Source organism: Phocoena sinus, chromosome 16 (assembly GCF_008692025.1).
Source record: "Phocoena sinus isolate mPhoSin1 chromosome 16, mPhoSin1.pri, whole genome shotgun sequence".
In the NCBI taxonomy this organism is placed as follows: Eukaryota; Metazoa; Chordata; class Mammalia; order Artiodactyla; family Phocoenidae; genus Phocoena; species Phocoena sinus.
In genome coordinates this window covers 84205724-84224978 of record NC_045778.1, presented here as the reverse complement: position 1 = coordinate 84224978, position 19255 = coordinate 84205724, and the positions used below count along the sequence as shown (strand labels likewise).

Genomic DNA, 19255 nt, shown 5'->3' with positions numbered 1-19255 from the left:
CCCTGGTCTGGGAAGATCCCACATGCCGCGGAGCAACTAAGCCCACGCGGCACAACTAATGAAGCCCGTGTGCCTAGAGCCCGTGCTCTGCAACAAGAGAAGCCACCACAATGAGAAGCCTGCGCACTGCAACGAAGAGTAGCCCCCGCTCACCATAACTAGAGAAAGCCTGTGCGCAGCAACGAAGACCCAACGCAGCCAAAAAGTAAATAAAGTTAAGTAAATAAATAAATCTTAAAAAAAAAAGAAGTGATCTAGAAAATGCAGAAAGTTCAGAAAAAAATCACTGTCCTGAGGCCATCTTCACTGACGTCGGCAGCACCCTTTCTGGGCTTCTTTCTGTCCTTCCTGCATGGCAGCCCCACGCAGCTGCAGCGGGCTCCCGCCCTTTTTGGGCCGGTGTGGTCCTCAGCACACAGGCCCTTCCTGTCCTGTCGGGCCCAGGTTTCCCCCCACCAGGCAGGGCCGGGTGATGCTGAGGCCAAGACCAGCTCTAACAGCTTCCTCTGGATCCAGAAACCTCAGACCGCGGATGGCCCACCCTTCTGCTGTCAGGCCACCTGGTGGGCACGTTGGGGATTTCCATTTCCGGAATTTCACTGCATCTGGAAAATCGGGCCAGGTGGCTCGGTGGTGGTGCCTTGAGTTCCTCTTGGTGATGAAGGTGCTGCCTGGCTGCACCACAGCCCGCGGGAAGCTGACGCTCTCCTCCCTGGGGCAGCGTCCACTAGAGCGAGTGGCGTTGCGCTGGCTGGTCTGTGATCAGAAGCCGGCTGGCAGCTGGAGCTGGAGCTAATGTTATTCCGGGACGTGGTGTTTCTACGTTAGGGCTCTCTGGGAGGGAGCCATTGGCCTTGCATCTCAGCAGTGGCAGAATTTTACTTGTGTTTCTGGCCCATGTCTGCATGACAGCCCATTTTCTTGCCCGGATTGGCAGCCTACAAAGGTAGCACCCATCAGCCCGGTCTCCCAGCTCCAGGCCAGGGGTGGGAAGGAGGCTGAAGTTTCACACTTAAAAGGGCTCGAGGGCCTTTCCCTGCAGCTGAGGTAGGTAGGGCTGTTCTTCCTGCTGAGTGATGGAACCGTGAGGAGCTTGGGGGCAGCCCCAGGGGCAGGCACTGGCCTGCAGAGCTCCCAGGGGACTCAGCCAGGCTGACAGCCACGGAATGTGCCCCACGGCATGTGCAGAAGCTCTGGGGTTCTTCTCCCGTGACCTCGGCCAGGAGCCCCTGTGGGGCAGCCCACCTGCCCCTCTGGGGCCCTGCTGGCCGCTTCCTTCTCGGCCCCTTGGATCTTTGGCTGGGGGGCGGTGGGGAAGTCTAGTGCCTCACCCCAACCCTGCCACAGGCTCAGAAGTCCTGAGAAGGCGTTTGGAGAGCGGATGTGACAGCTTTTAACTGGTGTAATTGCACTTTACCATAGTTACGTAGCCGCCCGCGACGGGGTCTCCGGCTCCCCTTCGTCAGTCTGCACTTCCGGGTGACATTCTCCGGCCAGGACCGGGCACATGGAGACGCACGAAAGTACATTAAGTCAAGCCCGTGCTGTGCCCGGGCAGCTTGGAAGGTTCTGGGAGTGCGTCCCCAACGCCCAGGGCAGCCAGCTGGGGAGAGTGCTCTGGCCATCCCAGGGCAACCTGGGGGCCGTTTTGCTGAAATGAGAGGAAAGATTCAGAAAGGCTCACTGTCCTAAAATGCGTGGCCTTTAGGGGCCTTGCAGTGTGGCCACCTGCCCCGGCTTCTCTCCTGGCCACTCTCTGTCCAACAGGGCCTGGCGTGCTCAGTGACAGTTGCCTGTTACGGCCCAGAGCAGCCCTGGCAGCTTGGAAAGCAGTGTTCCATGGCAGTGACACCGACCCTCGTCCAGGCCCCTCAGGGCACCTGGAGGGCTGAGCGGCTACATCTGTTTCCTGGGGTTGCTGTAATGAGTGGCCGCACTGGGCGGCTTAAGACAGCACGCATTTATTCTCATGGTTCTGAAGGCCAGAGCCCTGGCCTCAGTCTAACTGGGCTAGGATCAAGGGGCCCGCAGGGCCGTGCTCCCTTGGAGGCTGGAGCGGAGAGTCCGTCCTTTGCCTCAGCCCTCCTCCCAGAGCTGCAGCCCCTCCAGGTGTCACGTTTCCTTCTGCGTGGCCTGGATCCCCAGACCCACGTTGCAGCCCAGCCCCCAGAGTGATGGTGTTTGTGATGGTTGGATGAGGTCGTGAGGGAGGGGCCCCCAGGATGGGAATGGAGTCCTTGTAAGAACAAGAGGCCAGAGCTGGCTCACTCTCTACGCGATGTCACCGTGCGAGGCCACGCGAGGACACGGTGACCTGCGAGCCAGGAAGCACCCTGACCTTGGACGTCCAGCCTCCACGGAATGCATGAGAGAAACACCTGTTGTTTGACCTGTGCAGCCTGTGGCGTTCCGTTGTGGGGCCAGAGCCGGGCAAGACCCTCTTCTGTCTCTGCTCTGCCCCCGCGAGGACGCTGTGATTACGATTAGGGCTGCCTGCACCTGCCAGGACCGCCTCCCGCCTCGACATCACCAGCTTAACCACGCCTGCAGCGTCCTTTTTGCAGGTGATGTCACATGCCCGCGAAGTCTGGGGACGAGGATGTGGGCACCGTGGGGGCCATCGTTTAGCTGGTCACAGCAGTGAACGCGGCCCTGGGTGGACTTGTGCACACAGGCCCGGACTTGCCCTTGACCACGACCAGTTGGCAGAAGCCTCTTACCCACCGTCCTCACTGACCCCTCACAAGCTCGCGAGCCAGATGGAGAAACGGAGGGTCAGCCAAGTTCAGAGGCCACCGGCCAGCCAGTCGGAGTGGGCAGGCCCGAGGGGAGGGACAGGCCCGGGAGGCAGGGCCCTCTGGCCGGGGAGAGAAGCTGGGGGACATCAGAGCTGCCCTTGCCCGCCCACAGTCCGGGGCTCCCTTCTGCAAGCGCCCTGTCGCCGGCAGGGCCGCGTGGTCTCACAGCTTGGAGACCAGGTGGGCGTCGTTGGAGGCCTGAAGCGACGTGGGCCTCAGGCCAACGCCCCAGCCCCGCCCCTCCAGTCGCCAGGGTGGGGTCTTCCTGGGGCGTCGGCCCAGGTGACGCAGCTTCAGGCAGGGCTTCGTGGGCGTCTGGGTGGCCGTCGCAGCCCCTGGTGGGGTTTGTGTCCCTGGGCTCGAGGTGGGGCAGTGTGGGCTCGGGGTGTGCAGAGCTCAGCCATGAAGACGCCCCCTCTGTGCCCGTGGGCGTCACCTGTGAGCTCTGCCTCTTGGGGCTCCTGACACGGCCTGTGGGCAGCGCGGGGGTGAGCGTGGAGTCACCTCGGAACCGCAGCTGTGCCCGTGAGGGTCACTGTAGCGGGTAGACGTGGGTGTGCAGGACTCTGGCTGTCTCCCCACGTGGGTGCGCCTGGGCCTCGGGCGTCTGCCACCAGATGGCGCCACGATGACGCTGCAGGAACGAAAGCCAGGGAGGGGCTCGGCGTGCCCTGCCCCCAGCCCCAGCGGGGCTGCTCTGTTTGCCCGAGCAGGTCTGGCTTCTGCCTATATGGGTGTGTCATCTCTACACTGTTTGCATTAAATAATGTAGCTTGACCTTTTCCCTTGGCGTTTTTTGTCACACGTCATTAAAAGTATTTGCAAATATTATTCCAGTGGCTGTGTGATATTTCATTGCTCTTACTTGCCCGTGTCCATAAGGATGTTGGATGTTAAGGTGGTTTGAAAGTGTGTTATACGGTTTGTTCACCTGTGAAGAACATCTTTGGAAAAATCACTGCGTTTCTAAGATGCGTTCCTGCGTGAGGGACGTGGGTTTCACCAAAGGGTCGGATCCAGCAGGTTTGGCCCAAGATCTGGTGCCCGTTGAGATGTGTGATCAGTGCCAGGTCACCTGCCTTTGGGTGAGGCATCTGGGACAGTCCCCCACCCATCTGGAGCTCCAGAATTTTCCACTTCCTCCAGGTCTCTGGCTGTCACTCCTTGAAGATCTGGAGACTGAGGTCTGTGGGAAATGGCTTGGGGTTATCTGTCTTGGGGGGATGGTGTCTCCACTTGAATGGGGGGTGTGGCACTGGTTCTGCAGCCCAGTGTTTTGTTCTTTGACCCTGGTTTCCTTTGTCCGGGTTCTGACTGATGCTCCTTGGCCACGAGGGACCCCAGGCCGAGTTTCTCCTTATTCTGTGCTTCTCACTCCCCTCTGCATCCTGGTCTCTCTGCAAGCAGTTAGCCCCGTGTTGGCAGTGTCGACACTGCTTACTGACATGGCAGCTCGCTGCTCAGAGGGTTGGGATTTGAGCTGTGCAAGGGCCCCACTCTCTGGGAGCGTCCCTGTTGCGATGGGGACGGTGGCCTGTGCTTGGTGGGAGCGGCAGCTCTTGCTTCTGGGCTCCCTGGGTGCAGGGCACCAAGCGGGGGGTCCTCTCGTTCATGCCCCATCAACCCTCCGAACCAGTCACCGCCCCAAGCCCTGAGAAGGGGGAGCCCAGGTCTCGGCCCGTGAGGGGCGCGGGCACCACGCAGGCCTAGCCACCGCTGGCATCTGTGCTCTCAGGCCGGGTCCCCCCAGCTTCAGTCTGCACAGGAGACTTATTCCCGCCAAGGACGTGAAATCCGGTCATTTCAGTGCTGTTACGGCCGCGGTACGCGTCCCGGCAGCGGTGCTGACGTGCTCTCTGCCCCCAGGTGTGCATCGTGCAGAAGCGGGACACGGAGAAGATGTACGCGATGAAGTACATGAACAAGCATCAGTGCATCGAGCGCGGCGAGGTCCGCAACGTGTTCCGGGAGCTGGAGATCCTGCAGGAGATCGAGCACGTCTTCCTGGTGAACCTGTGGTGAGCGGGCGGGGTGGAGCCCTTCTCCTGCCCCGGGCACCCTCCCCCTCCCCTCCCCTCTCTCCCCCCTCGCCTCCCAGTGCCCTGGGAGGTGTCCACACATACACACACATGGCACTGATGCAGGGCTTCCTGGCCTGCAGGAAGCCCGGACTAGGTGTCCACACACACACACACGCACGCACACACACACATGGCACTGACGCAGGGCTTCCTGGCCTGCAGGAAGCCCAGACTTCCCCACAGAGGATGCCTATGACACATGAAGTTTCTGGCACTGAAGTCCGGGAGGGAGACTTCTAGCGCCTAAATCTGAGTTTCCTCCACAAACTGGGCACCAAGACTAGCTGGGGGGTGGGGGAGCCTTCAGTGAGGTCAACCCCTTCCGCTCTCCCTGGAGTCCTGCGAGCCCCTAGAATGAACACAGTGTGGCTTCTGGGGGGAAGAGAGAGGAACATGACATGAAAACTTAATTCTTTGTAACTTTACTCTTGAGACAAGAGCAAGGTGATTATCTGAGAGCTCACAGAAGAGATTACAAAGTGGACGGAGGTCCTTAAACCATTGTTTTCCTACTGCCACCATCTTCATCATCTCACCACTGTCTTCTTCTTTATCACGTTCATCCCCAAAACCATCCTCAACATCACCACCGTCACCACCATCACCACCGTCACCACCGTCACCACCATCACCACCATCACCACCATCACCGCCATCATCACCATCACCACCGTCACCACCACCATCATCACCATCACCACCACAACCACCATCACCACCACAGTCACTACAGCTGCCGGCTGTTAGAAGCTGGTCCCTTGCCCAGCCCTACCTGAGCATTTCTCCTCGCTGTCTCAATTTCTTCTTTAACAACCCTCTTTATCCCCTTTTTGGCGAAGAGGAAACCAGGGCGGCAGGAGAATGGCCCAGAGACAGTGCTGTGTTCCACTCTCCATCAGTCAGCCAGGGGCATCTTTGTCCCAGCTGGGCACCTCCCATGGGGACAGGCCCCTCTGTCTTTCCTGAGGGCTCTGGCTCCAGGTGGCTCCTTGGGCAGGGCCCCTCTCCTGGGGGTGCCTGGTGGGGGGTGGCCTTGGGGCCAGGGCTCTTATAGGGGGACTCGTCAGGTGTGGCAGGAGCTGTGACTCTGGCCCCCCAGCCGTGCGCATGCCAGGTCCTCCCACGGTGCCCACAGGTACTCCTTCCAGGACGAGGAGGACATGTTCATGGTGGTGGACCTGCTGCCGGGGGGAGACCTGCGCTACCACTTGCAGCAGAACGTCCAGTTCTCTGAGGACACCGTGAGGCTATACATCTGTGAAATGGCACTGGCCCTTGGCTACCTGCGCAGTCAGCACATCATCCACAGGTGTGTGCACACCTGACGGGGCGGGTGCCGCCCTCCAGCAGGACCCAGATGGGCTCCTGTGTGCTCTGCCCTGCCCTTACCCGCAGCCCTGCCCCCACGTGTGGCACCGGGCCCGTCAGTGCCTGGCTCCGAGGCCAGCTCCATGGCTGCACATATGATGGCCACCTGGGGTGGGTCCTATCTGAGCATCCCCAGCTGGCTGGGCACAGAGGGCTGGTGGCCTTCATGGGGTGGGGAGGGGGGCTTCACCTGGTCTGTTCAACTGCAGTATCCCTGCCCCCGCCCAGCAGGTGCCCTTGTGCCCATCTGCCGTGTCTTTGGCAAATGCAAGCTAATTTTAACATTTTAACATTCAAACTAATTTTAGCATCTGAAGGCAGATGAAATGAGAAAGATAAAGCTGCATCCACAAGATAAAACACACAATCCCATGTGGTATAAAGTGAAGTAGACACGATTCTGCGTTTCTGCCTGTGGGGATTCTGTTACCTGGTCACGGTGCAGGCACCGAACATTTACTGAGTGCCGAGAGGTTGGGAAGGCAAGGCCTGAGGCCAGCTGGTGGAGCCACAGACCCCCAGTTGACGATTCTGCGCAGCTGGCTCTGGGGGAGGGCCCCCCTCGGGGGTCCAGGCGAGGGGTTCTGCTTTCACCCTCCGGGGGCTTCGGTGCCCCTCGGCGTCCAGCGCTGGGCCTTCTCCCCGCCGTCTGGCCTCCGGAGGTGAAGGGCTGGGCTCACCCAGCTCTGCCAGGGTGCTGCCAGGTGGGGAGGGGGTCTTAGGACCCAGCTCGTGGGAACCCCAGCCCTGCCGGAATCTTGGGACTCACCTCCCTGCTTCCTGCTCTTTCTACAGAGATGTGAAGCCCGATAACATCCTCCTGGATGAGCGAGGTGAGCCTAGGCGTGTGAGCCCAGAGCCGCGGAGGGTGTGCACCCCTGCCCGCAGGACACATCCCCTTGCGACAGTCATGCTGTCCTCTCCCCTCACAGGACATGCACACCTGACTGACTTCAACATCGCCACCATCATAAAGGACGGCGAGAGGGCGACTGCGCTGGCCGGGACCAAGCCGTACATGGGTGAGCCTCGCCCTCCCAGCCCGCGGCCCCCGCCAGCCTGCCGGCCGGTCTCCTGCCCTGGCCTGTGGCTGGTGCGGTCGGGTCACTGGCCTAAAGGCACAGCAGCAGGGGACGGCCAGGCTAAGAGCAGCCAGGTCTGATCCGTGCAGAAGAATCTGAGTGACGGGCGTGTATTGTGGTTCTGATAATGAGATAGCCCACCACCCTCGTCAGGCTGTGGGACCGGGATTTGAACAGGCGGTCAGTGGGGAAGGACGGACTGACCGCTGAGGGCAGCTTCCTAGTCCAGCTCTGGCGGCATCCTGGTCTCTAGGCCTGCGGTCACGGGCCCTGCGGTCACCGGGGCTGGGGTCACGGGCCCTGTGGACACCGGGGCTGGGGTCACGGGCCCTGCGGACACCGGGGCTGGGGTCACGGGCCCTGTAGTCGCCGAGGCTGGGGTCACGGGTCCTGCGGACACCGGGGCTGGGGTCACGGGCCCTGTAGTCGCCGAGGCTGGGGTCACGGGTCCTGCGGACACCGGGGCTGGGGTCACGGGCCCTGCAGTCACCGGGGCTGGGGTCACGGGCCCTGCGGACACCGGGGCTGGGGTCACGGGCCCTGCGGACACCGGAGCTGGGGTCACGGGCCCTGCGGTCACCGGGCCTAGGGTCACGGGCCCTGTAGTCACCGAGGCTGGGGTCACGGGCCCTGTGGTCACCGGGGCTGGGGTCACGGGCCCTGCGGTCAGGGATGCTCAGCTCCTCCTTCCCTCCCTGGAAAGCTCCGGAGATCTTCCAGTCTTTTGTCAACGGTGGGACCGGCTACTCCTTCGAGGTGGACTGGTGGTCGGTGGGGGTGATGGCCTACGAACTGCTGCGTGGATGGGTACGGAGCTCCTGCGGCCCGCGGGCTCAGTCCCCAGACCCCGAGCTAGCTGCGTCCCCCCGGGGGTGGCCCCAGCTCCCAAAGGGGTGAGGCTGCCCCCACCCCCAGGTGCTCAGGGCGGTCCGTGCTTTCCGTCAGCGAGGCTGCACGCTGGAGGGGGCGGGGGGCAGGCAGAGAACCGTCCAGCAGGGCTGCCCCCTCGGGACTTCCCATGAGGCTCGTGTGCGGGTGGGCCCCTGTGCTATCCCCGCAGCTGCCACGGCCCAGCCGGCGCTGGAGCCCCGGAGGCTGGGGGCCTCGTCAGGTCACCACCTGCCCTTCCCACCTCCTCGTCGGGGCCTCCAACGACTGTGCCCTGGAGAAGGCCCTAGGCAAGGCAGCCCCGTCTGCCCTCTGCAGCTGGTCCACCAGGCCCAGGCGCCCTGGGGGTGCTGTGCGTCCTCCCCAGCCCGCTGGCAGCCTCTCGGGTCGCCTCCCCGGCTGCACTGCAGGCTTGGCCTGCACCGGGGGCTGGGGGCAGGTAGGGCGCACCTCGGGTGGCCCTGGGCTCGGGGAGGGGCCTGCTGCAGCTCTGCCTCTGCTGCCCAGAGGCCCTACGACATCCACTCGGGCAACACCGCGGAGTCCCTGGTGCAGCTCTTCAGCACCGTGAGCGTCCAGTACGTGCCCACCTGGTCCAAGGAGATGGTGGCCCTGCTGCGGAAGGTGAGCCGCCCCTCCTGGCCCTGCCTGGAGTGCAGGCCCGGCCGGACACGTGGGGCTCGACGGGCATCCTGTCCCGAGGGTGGGCAGCCTGGAGGCCCTGGTCCGGAGAAGGCATCTGGTTCGCGCCTTCTGCGTCTTGTGTCCCTCTCCGGCCTGGCTTCCAGCGGTCACCCGCTCCTTGTCCTGCTGTAACAGCTCGGCCCACGTGAGCACTGGTGCAGCTGAATTTAATCCTTACGACCTGGTTGCACGTCACAGATGCCCAGACTCAGGGCAGGTCACCCCATCGTGTGTGTTGGAGGGAGGGTGTGTGGGGCTGGGTGCCGGGGCCGCCCTGCTCTGGTCCCCTCTGCCCCATGCCTCCTGCTGGAGGTGGGCGGTCACTGGCCTGGCCAGCCCCCTGCGGGGAGCAAGCAGAGAAAACCCCAGAACCCCCGCGCATCCCAGGTCCTGAGCGCGAGTCCGCAGCGGCCCGGGAACCTCAGCCTGGTGGGGACCTCAGCCTGGTGGGGACCTCAGCCTTGTGGGGACCTGGGGCTGTGGTGTCACCACCAGAGTGCCTCCCCTGGGGTCCAGGTCCGGGCCGGGGGGCCGCTCCTCGGCTGGCCAGCCAGCTCCCCACTCGGAGAGCCATCCCTCAAGCACACTGGGGCGTCGAAGCTGGGTCAGGATGGGTGAGGGAGGGCGTGCTGGACATTTGTGGCCCGGCTCACCCCCAGCTCCCGTCTCCTGGCCCCTGGGTCCTGCTGGGCAGGTCCTGGCCCCTGCCCGGAGACCTCTGGCCCTGGAAGTGTAGCCAAGCAGCTAGAGGCCCTCCCCCAGTCCCCGAGAGGGGCTCTTAACACAGCCTTCGCCCCGCGCAGCTGTGCCCACAGCAGCCAGGTGGCTCCCACGGCGGGACCTCGGCCGCTGCGGGCCCAGGCCGGGGGTGAGGAGGGTCCGCACACCAGGCTGGGGAGCTCGGACTGGGTCTCTGCCATTTCTCCCGGAAAAGGTGATGGCTGTGATGCTGGCCACGCGCACACGGCTGCCCTGGGGCCTCCTGGGGCCTTGACAGCCACCATCCCGTCGGGCTCCAAGCGGGAGGGCAGTCGGCCAGGCTGCAGCTACTGCCTACTGATGGCTCCAGGGAGACCTGCACCGCGGCCGGTGAGCGCCGGGCAGACCTGGGCCCGGGGCAGGCTGACCGGGGCTTTGTTCCAGCTGCTCACCGTGAACCCCAAGCACCGCGTGTCCAGCCTGCAGGACATGCAGGCGGCCCCCGCACTGGCCGGTGTGCTGTGGACCGAGCTGAGTGAGAAGAAGGTGGAGCCCGGCTTCGTGCCCAACGTAAGCCCGCAGGCCCAGGGTGGACGGGGCGGGCGAGGGTGGCCGGGTGCCGGGCTCAGCACCGTCCTCCACAGAAAGGCCGCCTGCACTGCGACCCCACCTTCGAGCTGGAGGAGATGATCCTGGAGTCGCGGCCGCTGCACAAGAAGAAGAAGCGCCTGGCCAAGAACAGGTCGCGGGACAGCAGCAGGGACAGCTCCCAGTCGGTGAGCTCGGGGCCCCGCGCCCAGCCCTTCGCTCCCTCCTCTGCAGCGGGGGCACTGGCCGTCGGGGTGTGAGGGTGCCTCCTGCCTCACGCGGCTCTGCCGTGGCTGCGTAGGGCCAGGCTCTGCCCCCGTGGTCACGGGGCCGCCTGTGTGCGTACGTGCACGCCCGCTTTTGTGCATGCGTGTGCGTGCACACGTGTGGGTGCGTGTGTGCGTGTGCGTGTGGGTGTCTGCTTCCTCTTCGCACGAGCACACCGGTGACACTGAGTAGGATGCGTAGTGCAGGTGACCTGCCCTTTACTTGACTGGTGGCATCTGCAGGGACGTCGTTTCACATTCTGAGGAAATGGGGCCAGGACCCCACCCTGGGGGACATGGTTTAACCTGTCAAAGCCCCCATCCTGCCCCAGGTCAGCTGCTCTTGGAAGTGGGGGGCGTTCCCGGGGAGCAGGGGATCCAGCCTGGACCCGTCTCTGGGGTATGGCCAGTGTTCACAACACAACTAGGGCTGCGGGTGTGGATGGTGGTGGTCACAGCGGGGACACTGTATGCGCTCGGCAGTCCCCCAGCCCCCGGACCCGGCCGAGCCTGTGGGGATGTCCTGGGATGCAGCCTCTCACACCTGGGGGGCCTGCGCTGCCCCCGGCCTGGGTCCTGGGCAGAGAGATAGGCGTCAGCCTCTTCTCACTGCGGTGAAAGGCCAGGATGGGGTCTTCCCTGGAAGCCTCAATTTCTCAGTGAGAAGGTGGGTGGGCTCCCATCCCCTCCCCTGATGGCAGCCCCTGGTGCCGGCAGGGGCACTGCAGGTGTGGAGCTGTCCTTGATTTCCTGTTGGTCTGACTTTGTTCTTGCCATCAGGGTGGGAGTGATGGCTTTGAGTTCTTTATATGAAAGAGCTGAAGTTACATTTCTTATTTCTGTTTTTTATTATTGATCGATGAGTTATTTATTTACATATTCTGCACACAAGTGCCTTAGACGATTTGTAAAGATTTTCTTCTAGTCTGTGGGTTTTCTTTCTTTTTTAAAAAATAAACTCATTAATTAATTTATTGACTTTTGGCTGCCCTGGGTCTTCGTTGCTGCGCGCGGGCTTTCTCTAGTTGCGGCGAGCGGGGGCTACTCTTCGTTGCGGTGCGCGGGCTTCTCATTGCGGTGGCTTCTCTTGTTGCGGAGCACGGGCTCTAGGCGTGTGGGCTTCAGTAGTTGTGGCTCGCGGGCTCTAGAGCGCAGGCTCAGTAGTTGTGGCGCACGGGCTTAGTTGCTCCACGGCGTGTGGGAGCTTCCCAGACCAGGGCTCGAACCCGTGTCCCCTGCACTGGCAGGCGGATTCTTAACCACCGCGCCACCAGGGAAGTCCTGTGGGTTTTCTTTCTTCTGGTTGACACCATCTGCAGCGGAAGTCTGGTTTTGATTAAGTCCCACGTATCTGTTTCCTCTTCGTTCATTCATGCTTCTGGTGTCATTTCTAAGAAACCACTGCCTCACCTAAGGTCACAAAGAGGTACTCCTGTGTTTTCTTCTAAGTGTTTTATGTTTTCTCTCTTACATTTTGGGTGTAGGATCCGCTTCGAGTTAGTTTTATGGATAGTGTCAGGTAGGGTCCAACCTGATTCTTTTGCCTGTGGACATGTAGTCGTCCAAGCGCTGTTTGTTGAAAGAGCTCTTCTTTCTTCCGTTGAATTGCCTGGCATCATTTTCAAAAATTAATTGACCGTGAACGTAGCGGTTTATTTATGGAGTGAATGTAGGGGTTACTTATGGACTTGCAGCTCTAGTTCGCTGAGCTGTGTGTCTGTCCTGCTGGTGCCACACTGACTTGACGGTTAGAGCTGTCTGGTGAGTTTTGAGGTCAGGAAGTAAGTGTGAGTCCTCCAACCTGTTCTTTTTCGAGACGGTTCGGCTACTCTGGGTCCCTTGCATTTCCAGGGCATTTTGAGGGGTTTGGGAATTACATCTAAGTTGCTCAGCAGGTCATTTGTGACAAAGTTCCCCATGCCCAGGCCCTTTGCCACTCCCCACCTCGGGTGACAGCTGGGGTCAGACGCCGTGTGTATCAGCATCGATAGGGCCCGTGGATGTCTACCCCGAGGATCGTGTGCACGGATTGACTCAGGCAGGGCTCCCGGAACAGCCACTCATGCAGTCGGGGTGAGGGGCAGCAAGCCTGGGTTTCAGGCAGCGTCCTCGGAGAGCAGCCTTCCCTCCAGGGACCTGAGCATGGGTTACGCTCCGGGGAAGCGGCCTTTCCTGCCCCTGCACCCAGCACCCAGTCAGCGAAAGGCCCCAGAGGGATAGACATTTCCGCGGCTTCCTGACTCTGTGCGGCAAAGGGTCCAAAAGCCCACAGCAGGTCACTGGACCGCACGCACGTGCCATTGCAAGGAAAGGCGCCGGAGCCGGACGGGGTGCACAGCGCAGCCCCAGCTCCCTGCTGACAGCACAGCCCGTGGCTCGGGAAGGAGGGGTCCCTGGGGCACGTCACTGTGCACACCGTCTACCTCTAGCGCTGCCCAGACCCTCCGAGCGGCTCCTTGGGCAGGAGTGTCTCTTGTCCTTGGAGAACCTAGGTGCGGAAGGGTGAGATGAACCGCAGCCCCTCCCCCCGCCAACCCCCAGGCCGCAGACAGCGTCTCTCCATCCCCCATCCCCACTCTAGCACCTCCTCACCCTCAGATGGCACCTCTCCTGGTCTGCATGCATCAGGGGCTCACCTCCTGGCGTGACCTCGGCCCTCGTCCCCGAGTGGCCTGAGCTTCTGGTCCAGAACTGGCTCCGGCCGGAGTTTGTGCACCTGTCCGTTTATCGTCAGCACTGAGCCAGGGTTGATGGACCCGTTGTAAGTTGAAAATATCATAAGTCAATATGCATTTACGATCCCTCACCTACCAAACATCGTAGCTTAGTCCGGCCTGCCTTATACGTGCTTAGAACGCTCCGGGCAGAATCATCTAACACAGAGTCTATTTTATAATAAAGTGTTGACTGTCTCATGTAAATGATCAAATGCTGTACTGAAAATGAAAGCCAGAATGGCTGTCTGGGTCCCTTGTGGTCGTGGGGCTGAGCTGGAGCTGCAGCCCCTGCCCAGCATCACAGGAGAGGATTGGACCGCATATCGCTAGCCCGGGAAAAGATCAAAGTTCAGAATTTGAAGTACGGTTTCTACTATCTGCATGTCACTTTCACACCACTGTAAAGTCAAAAAGTCGTTTGCTGAACCATCATAACTGGGGACTGGCTTTATACTGTGTGAGTCCTAGGTGAATGCAAAATACCAACCCTCTTTGCTGATGGGATCGGAAAGAATGTGTGTGTCCAGTCAGTGGCTGCACGCCACACACCAGCAGCTGTGTCATCTGTTCAGGCTCAGCGGTGGCGCTCGGGCCACCACCAGGTTAAATCTGTCCCAGTTCCCCTCTCCTGCCACGAGCCGTCTGATCTTCGCAGGGCCAGGCTCATGAATTCAACGGGAAAACAATGGAAGCAGCATCCTTGGGTCCCCACAGGTAAAGGCAAAGCCTCAGACGTCCCTCGCAGTGGCCCCTGTCACTGCTGTTCCACTCTGGGTGTGGGTTTGTTTTCTATTTCTTGTCTCGGCTGGTTTGTTGAGGGGGGTAGAGTTTCAGGAGCTATCACTGGGCTTTTCCATGATAATAGCTGTTACTCCACAGGTCAAGGTACTAAGCTGAGAATTCTGCTAGATGCCAAATACATCGGTCTTGGTTATGCAGGCAGCGGCTAGGGGGTGGTAGCCACTGGGTAGGCTAAGATGGACGTGGGCCAAGTGTTAGCACAGACCCTGTCTCCAACAGACCTCTAAACGGCTGGGCGTTTCCCCCCTCCTGTGTGCAGACATGAGGGAAGTGGTCATAGATACCTTTGGGAAGGGCTGAGGGTATGGCTGCCGTGTACACTTGCTGTGAATTAGCCTGGGCCTTCCCTACAGGGAGCCTGCCCCTCCTTCAGCCCATGGGTCTAGGTCTGAGAACCGAATTCAATGTGGAAATGAGAAAAAGAATTGTGACCTTCCATCAAGGTGGCCGACGCCAGCCTTCTGCTCCCGCACCCTTGATCTTAGTGTGTGTGTGTGTGTGTGTGTGTGTGTGTGTGTGTGCGCGCGCGCGCGCGCGCCCGCAAGCACTGGCTGTCCGTCTCTGACCCCTGGGAGCGCCGTGATCTGTCGAACATCGTCCACATCCCTGGGGGTCGGGGTGCCCTGCGTGCCACTCTAACCTGGAGGCCTGTTGCGGCAGTCCCACCCCCCTTAGTGCGGCTGAGTAGGCAAGGTTACGGCTTCCACTGTTCTGGGTCCCGTCATCACCTCCTCTCGGGGCTCGGTCCTGGAGCAGAACCTCCTGAACAAGACAGACGCCACTGAGCTTCCCCAGGGCACCGTGCCCGCGCCCCCCAGCTCATTCCTTGTCATCTGGCTGGGAGGAGTGTCCTTCGGGCCCTCCAGAGGAACACGGTCATCCGATGGGTCCGTGGGTCTTTATACTTGAGTCTGTTGACGCACTCCAGCTGCCCAGTCCTCTGAGACTTTGACGTGCCTGCCACCCCCCGGCATTCTCCCAAGGCCGTTCTGAACCTTCCGGACTCTTCACCTGGGCCGTCATTTTTTCCATGTTTCCACGTTGCAGTGTATTAGGACCCACACACGTCAGGGGCTCTTGCCAGGGAATTAGACCCAAGTCTTGGAAGGGCAGACTCTCCCTTGTCCAGCCACATAGCCCCACCCCCAGGCCCCTCCCAGGCCCGTCCTGCCGGTTAGTTGAGTAACACCTTCCTTACCAGCAGGCTGCGCGCCTGCGCAGTTGCGAGGGGTGCACGTGACGAGGGGGGCGGGGGGGGGGCAGGGCTTGAGCGGGCGAGTGCTGTGTCTCGCCTGCTGTGGTTGCAGCTCTGCGTCGTCCGCAGGAGTTGGGGTGGAGGCGTCACTCTCCTCCAGCGGGCGAGAGGCCCTCCCGCGGGCTCGGGAGTGCAGGGGCGTAGGGTTAACGCGCCCACGAACATCCCCTCGGGTGGCCCCGCCCACGTCGCAGAGGCCCACTCCTTCCCTATCAGGGCCTTACATTTGATGCAGGAAACTTCAAGGCTGTGAGTCCAGCGTTCTCTGAAGTTCCGCTGCTCGGACGTCTCAGCCTGTCTCCAGCTCCCTGTCGGGGCTGCAGGATGGAGCGTCTCCACATTGCGGCTGGCTGGGGCTGCTGCTTGGCCGCCCCGAGCCCGTGGCTCACACACCCATGGGGCCACGCGCAACCACCCTGACCCGCAGTCCCAGTGCGTCCCCTCCACTTGCACCCTCTCCCGACACACCTGAGGCGAGGGTCTTAGCGGTCGGGGTCTCACGCCCGCCAGGGCCCTTCAGCACTCCTTGCATCTGGCCAGGGCGGGACCCAACTCCAGAACCCCATGCTGAGTGTCTGCTTCTTGGGACAGCTCCTGCCGGGGACTTTCTTAGTCAGGTTCCCCGGAGTCAGACCCTCAGATGGGATTTGTGTACCAGGCTCAAGTGACCAGGAGGACCTGGTGTGTGCGGGGGAGGGGAGGGAACCAAGCCCGGTGTGGCTTCCACACGAGTCTGGCTCTGCACACACCGCAACCTCCCGGAGATAGGGGCCGGGCGTCCTTCTGTCTCTGGCTAAGGGTCACCTGGAGATGCAAACTCCCATGCACTCCGGCTGCCGAAATAGCCCAAAGGCAGGCTCCTCAGAGAGGGAGAGGCCACAGAGCAGAAGCGGGCCAGGGGTGCCCAGGAGCTCACCTGAGGGATGCGAGGGAACCTGGCGGGGTCTGCTGCGCTCATTTTTGTGTCTTTCTGACTAATAGGAGAATGACTACCTTCAGGACTGCCTTGATGCCATCCAGCAAGACTTTGTGATTTTTAATAGAGAAAAGTGAGTGTGCGTGCTGGGGGCCAGTAATGGGGGCAGAAAGGACTTTGGGGAATTGGGCCTCGGTTTTCTTGGCCACTGCAGCCACGTGGCATCAGCGGGGCTGGGAAGCCTGACCCCTGCCCTCCTCGGGGTCTCTGAGCAGTGACCCTGGGGGAGAGGGTGGGAGGTCCCTGTTCAGGCTTCTGGGGGAAGGGCTCGTTGGGCACTTTCAGCCAATGGCCAGAGTCTCCTGGGCAGACGCTGGGTGGACCTGCCCAGCTGAGGGCAGACGACTTCCTGGGCGGCCCCTGCAGTCACAACTCCCACCCCTCACTCGGTTATTCAGGCCTGTGGGGCAGAAAGGGCAGAGCTGGCTGGCAGGGAGATATGACAGGCCACAAATAGACACCCAAGACACCTGCCACAGTGGAGGGAGGCGGCCCAGTGCTGTGGGGCCCGAGAGGAGGAGGAGTGGGGCGAGGCCAGAGGACTTCCTGGAGGAGGCGGCTCTGAGCTCTGGCCTGGCAAGTGAGCAGGATTAGCTGGTGCTCTGTCCTGCCTCAGTGACCAGGACGACGTGTGGACACTGGTTTAGGACAGTAGCCATCGTCCTGGAGGTCAAGCCTGCGTAGTGATGGGACCTGGCCAGGCGCTTTGTTCCAGAATTGCTGACCCGCAGAACCTGCGCTTAAACTAGGCCCCCTTTAGCTTCTGGCTGGAAATGGGCTGAGACTTGCCAGCCCTGCCACTCCGAGACCGAGGGCCACGAACGGCCAAACAGAGGGTGCTGGGCTGGAACGCCCCGTGTGCCCGCACGCCCTGTTGAGCCAGTGTGGCTGGAGGAGCTTCTGCCCAGGCAGAGATGCCCAGCATGTGTCCGTGTTCCTGCGGGACCCACTCCAGGAGTCCCTGGACAGGCCCTGGGCCAGCGAGCAGCGTCCGGGGCTGCCGGCGAGGCTGCGTCAAGGCCCTCCCTGTGTCTCCCCCCAGGCTGAAGAGGAGCCAGGACCCCACGAGCGAACCCCTGCCCGCACCTGAGCCTGGGGAGGGCGCAGAGGCCTTGGCGGACGGCGAGGGGGCGCGCTCGGCCCTGCGTGTGTGCGGTACCATTTGCCCCTCGGCCGGGAGCGGCTAGGCGGCCCCTGCCCACGGCGTCAGCTCAGGTCACGCCGGAGACTCGGGGCCTCCAGAGGGACCCGGCGGCGGGCGGAGGCCCAGCATCGACTTTCCCACGGAGCGGCCCGGCGGGTCCAGGCCCAGGCCCAGGCCAGCGGCTCCCGCTGCACCCCGGCTGGACTTTCCCTGGCCGGTCTGACCACTGAGGCTGCCCTCTGGCTCTCGGCAGCGCGTGGTGACAAGCGGCTGTGGGCGTGGCCAAGAGCAGTGGGCGCGGAGGGCGGGGCCCCCCGGGCGATGGCGGAGGGAAGCGCGTGGCCCGCCAATGGGCCGCGTGGCTGGACGGGCACCCTGGTCTCCTGCCACCTGCTGTACATAGCCCGCCTCGCCCGGCCGTGCCGCCTGGAGCCGGGGTGGGGGTGGGGGGGCAGCCCAGGGGCTGCTCGGCTCCTGTCCATCAAGGGGGGAGGGGTGTGGGCGTGAAGAGTGTTTTATAGAGATACAGACCATTCTGGTAATTTCTGCTGTGTTCCTGTATAGTTTCCACCTCTGAGAAAAACAACATGAGAACCACTTGGTGTTGGCTGTTTTGCACGTTCCGTGCCTGCTGCGTTACAGAGAACGTTTGTCTGGGAGTCGGGGCGGTGCCTGCTGGGGCAGGGCCTCCCCAGAGCCCCGGTCCTCAGCCTTGGGGTGGATGCCCATCTCCTGCCCCCGGCGCCTTAAGGCCGCTGCAGGGTTGAGGGGCAGGGGCACCTGGGGCAGAACCGCGAATCGACAAGGACCGGCGCACCCACAGAGTGGAACAGCTCACGGCCCTCGCTCACCCGGGTGCAGGGAGTTAGAGTCAGCAGCACAGCACAGCTAGCCCACACGGGGCACGTGGGCCCAGGTAGCACCGGGGAGCCAGGGTCCAGAGGTGGGCGGTACTGCAGGATGCCCTGTGGCGGTGCCGATCCCCAGAGAAAGTTCTGGGTGGAGACTTGGTGATGTCAGAGGCAGGAACTGGGCAGGGGGTAGGTTCGGGGTTTTGTATAAACCCATATTTTACATGGGTTTTTGTGTACATCTAAGTGCGTTTTTGAGGCCCGAGGGGACAGCATTGCCTATCTCCTGAGTCGGTGGCAGGGATGGGGGTGTGGTCTGGCTCCCCGATCACCCTGTCTCCCTCTGGGGGAAGGGGGACACTGGTGCCGTGAACACTGGCCTCAGTGGAGCCCCAGGAATCCAGCTCTGAGGCCACGCTGACCAAACAAACCTGAACCAGAGGGAGCCCCCGGGAGTGCTGCGGGACCACCAGGACGGACCATCCCCGGGGGCTGCCCTGGTCCAGCACAGCACATGGAAGGCCCGGATTCAAAGATGGGGCTGTCCATGTCCCCCCAGGGAGCATGACCGTAAGTGGATGCCTGGGCAGGGCCCAGAGTGCCTGGCCGTGTGAGGGGGGCGGGGCTGCCCCGACCCTTCCTGGTGCTCTTGGGGTGAAGACCCCTCCTGGGAGCGTTCCACATCTGGGGGACTGGCGCCGTTTTTATGAGAAGAGGGGTTCTGGAGCAGCTCAGTCCATGGGTCTGGATCGGAACCCTGGGCTGCTCTGCCTTTCGGGAGCAGGATGTAGGCTACACCTCCCCCCGCCGCTGCCCGCTGGAGGTGTGAGCTCATCGTGCTGTTCCTGGCGGGTCCCCAGGGGTCACGCTGCCCCCAACCTGCTGGGCTGGCTTGGGCCCATCAAGTAGAATGTAGGCGGGCATTCTCCCAACCACCCCTCCCCCTCTGAATGTCTGGCCGTCTCTGACCTGCAGGCCTGGGGCCCCTTCCCTGAGAGGCAGAGAGCCTCCCTATGGCTCGGACCCAGCCCTGCCCGTGCCCGGAGGCCAAGCACAG

The 19255-nt window shown here is 62.1% G+C and overlaps 1 protein-coding gene across 2 annotated transcripts in view; it reads left to right on the top strand.

Annotated features, from left to right (window-relative positions):
- The window catches only part of STK32C (serine/threonine kinase 32C), an 80859-nt gene extending 63096 nt beyond the window's left edge, over positions 1-17763 (top strand). For both annotated transcript variants that reach the window (XM_032609102.1, XM_032609103.1), the window contains exons 3-12: positions 4665-4816; positions 6015-6188; positions 7043-7080; positions 7180-7269; positions 8033-8136; positions 8725-8841; positions 10045-10170; positions 10245-10376; positions 16209-16276; positions 17246-17763. In XM_032609102.1, the coding sequence (XP_032464993.1) occupies positions 4665-4816; positions 6015-6188; positions 7043-7080; positions 7180-7269; positions 8033-8136; positions 8725-8841; positions 10045-10170; positions 10245-10376; positions 16209-16276; positions 17246-17390 (1146 nt within the window). In that variant the 3' untranslated portion in view covers positions 17391-17763. The remainder of the gene's footprint in view (positions 1-4664; positions 4817-6014; positions 6189-7042; positions 7081-7179; positions 7270-8032; positions 8137-8724; positions 8842-10044; positions 10171-10244; positions 10377-16208; positions 16277-17245) is intronic.
- Positions 17764-19255: the final 1492 nt, after the last annotated feature.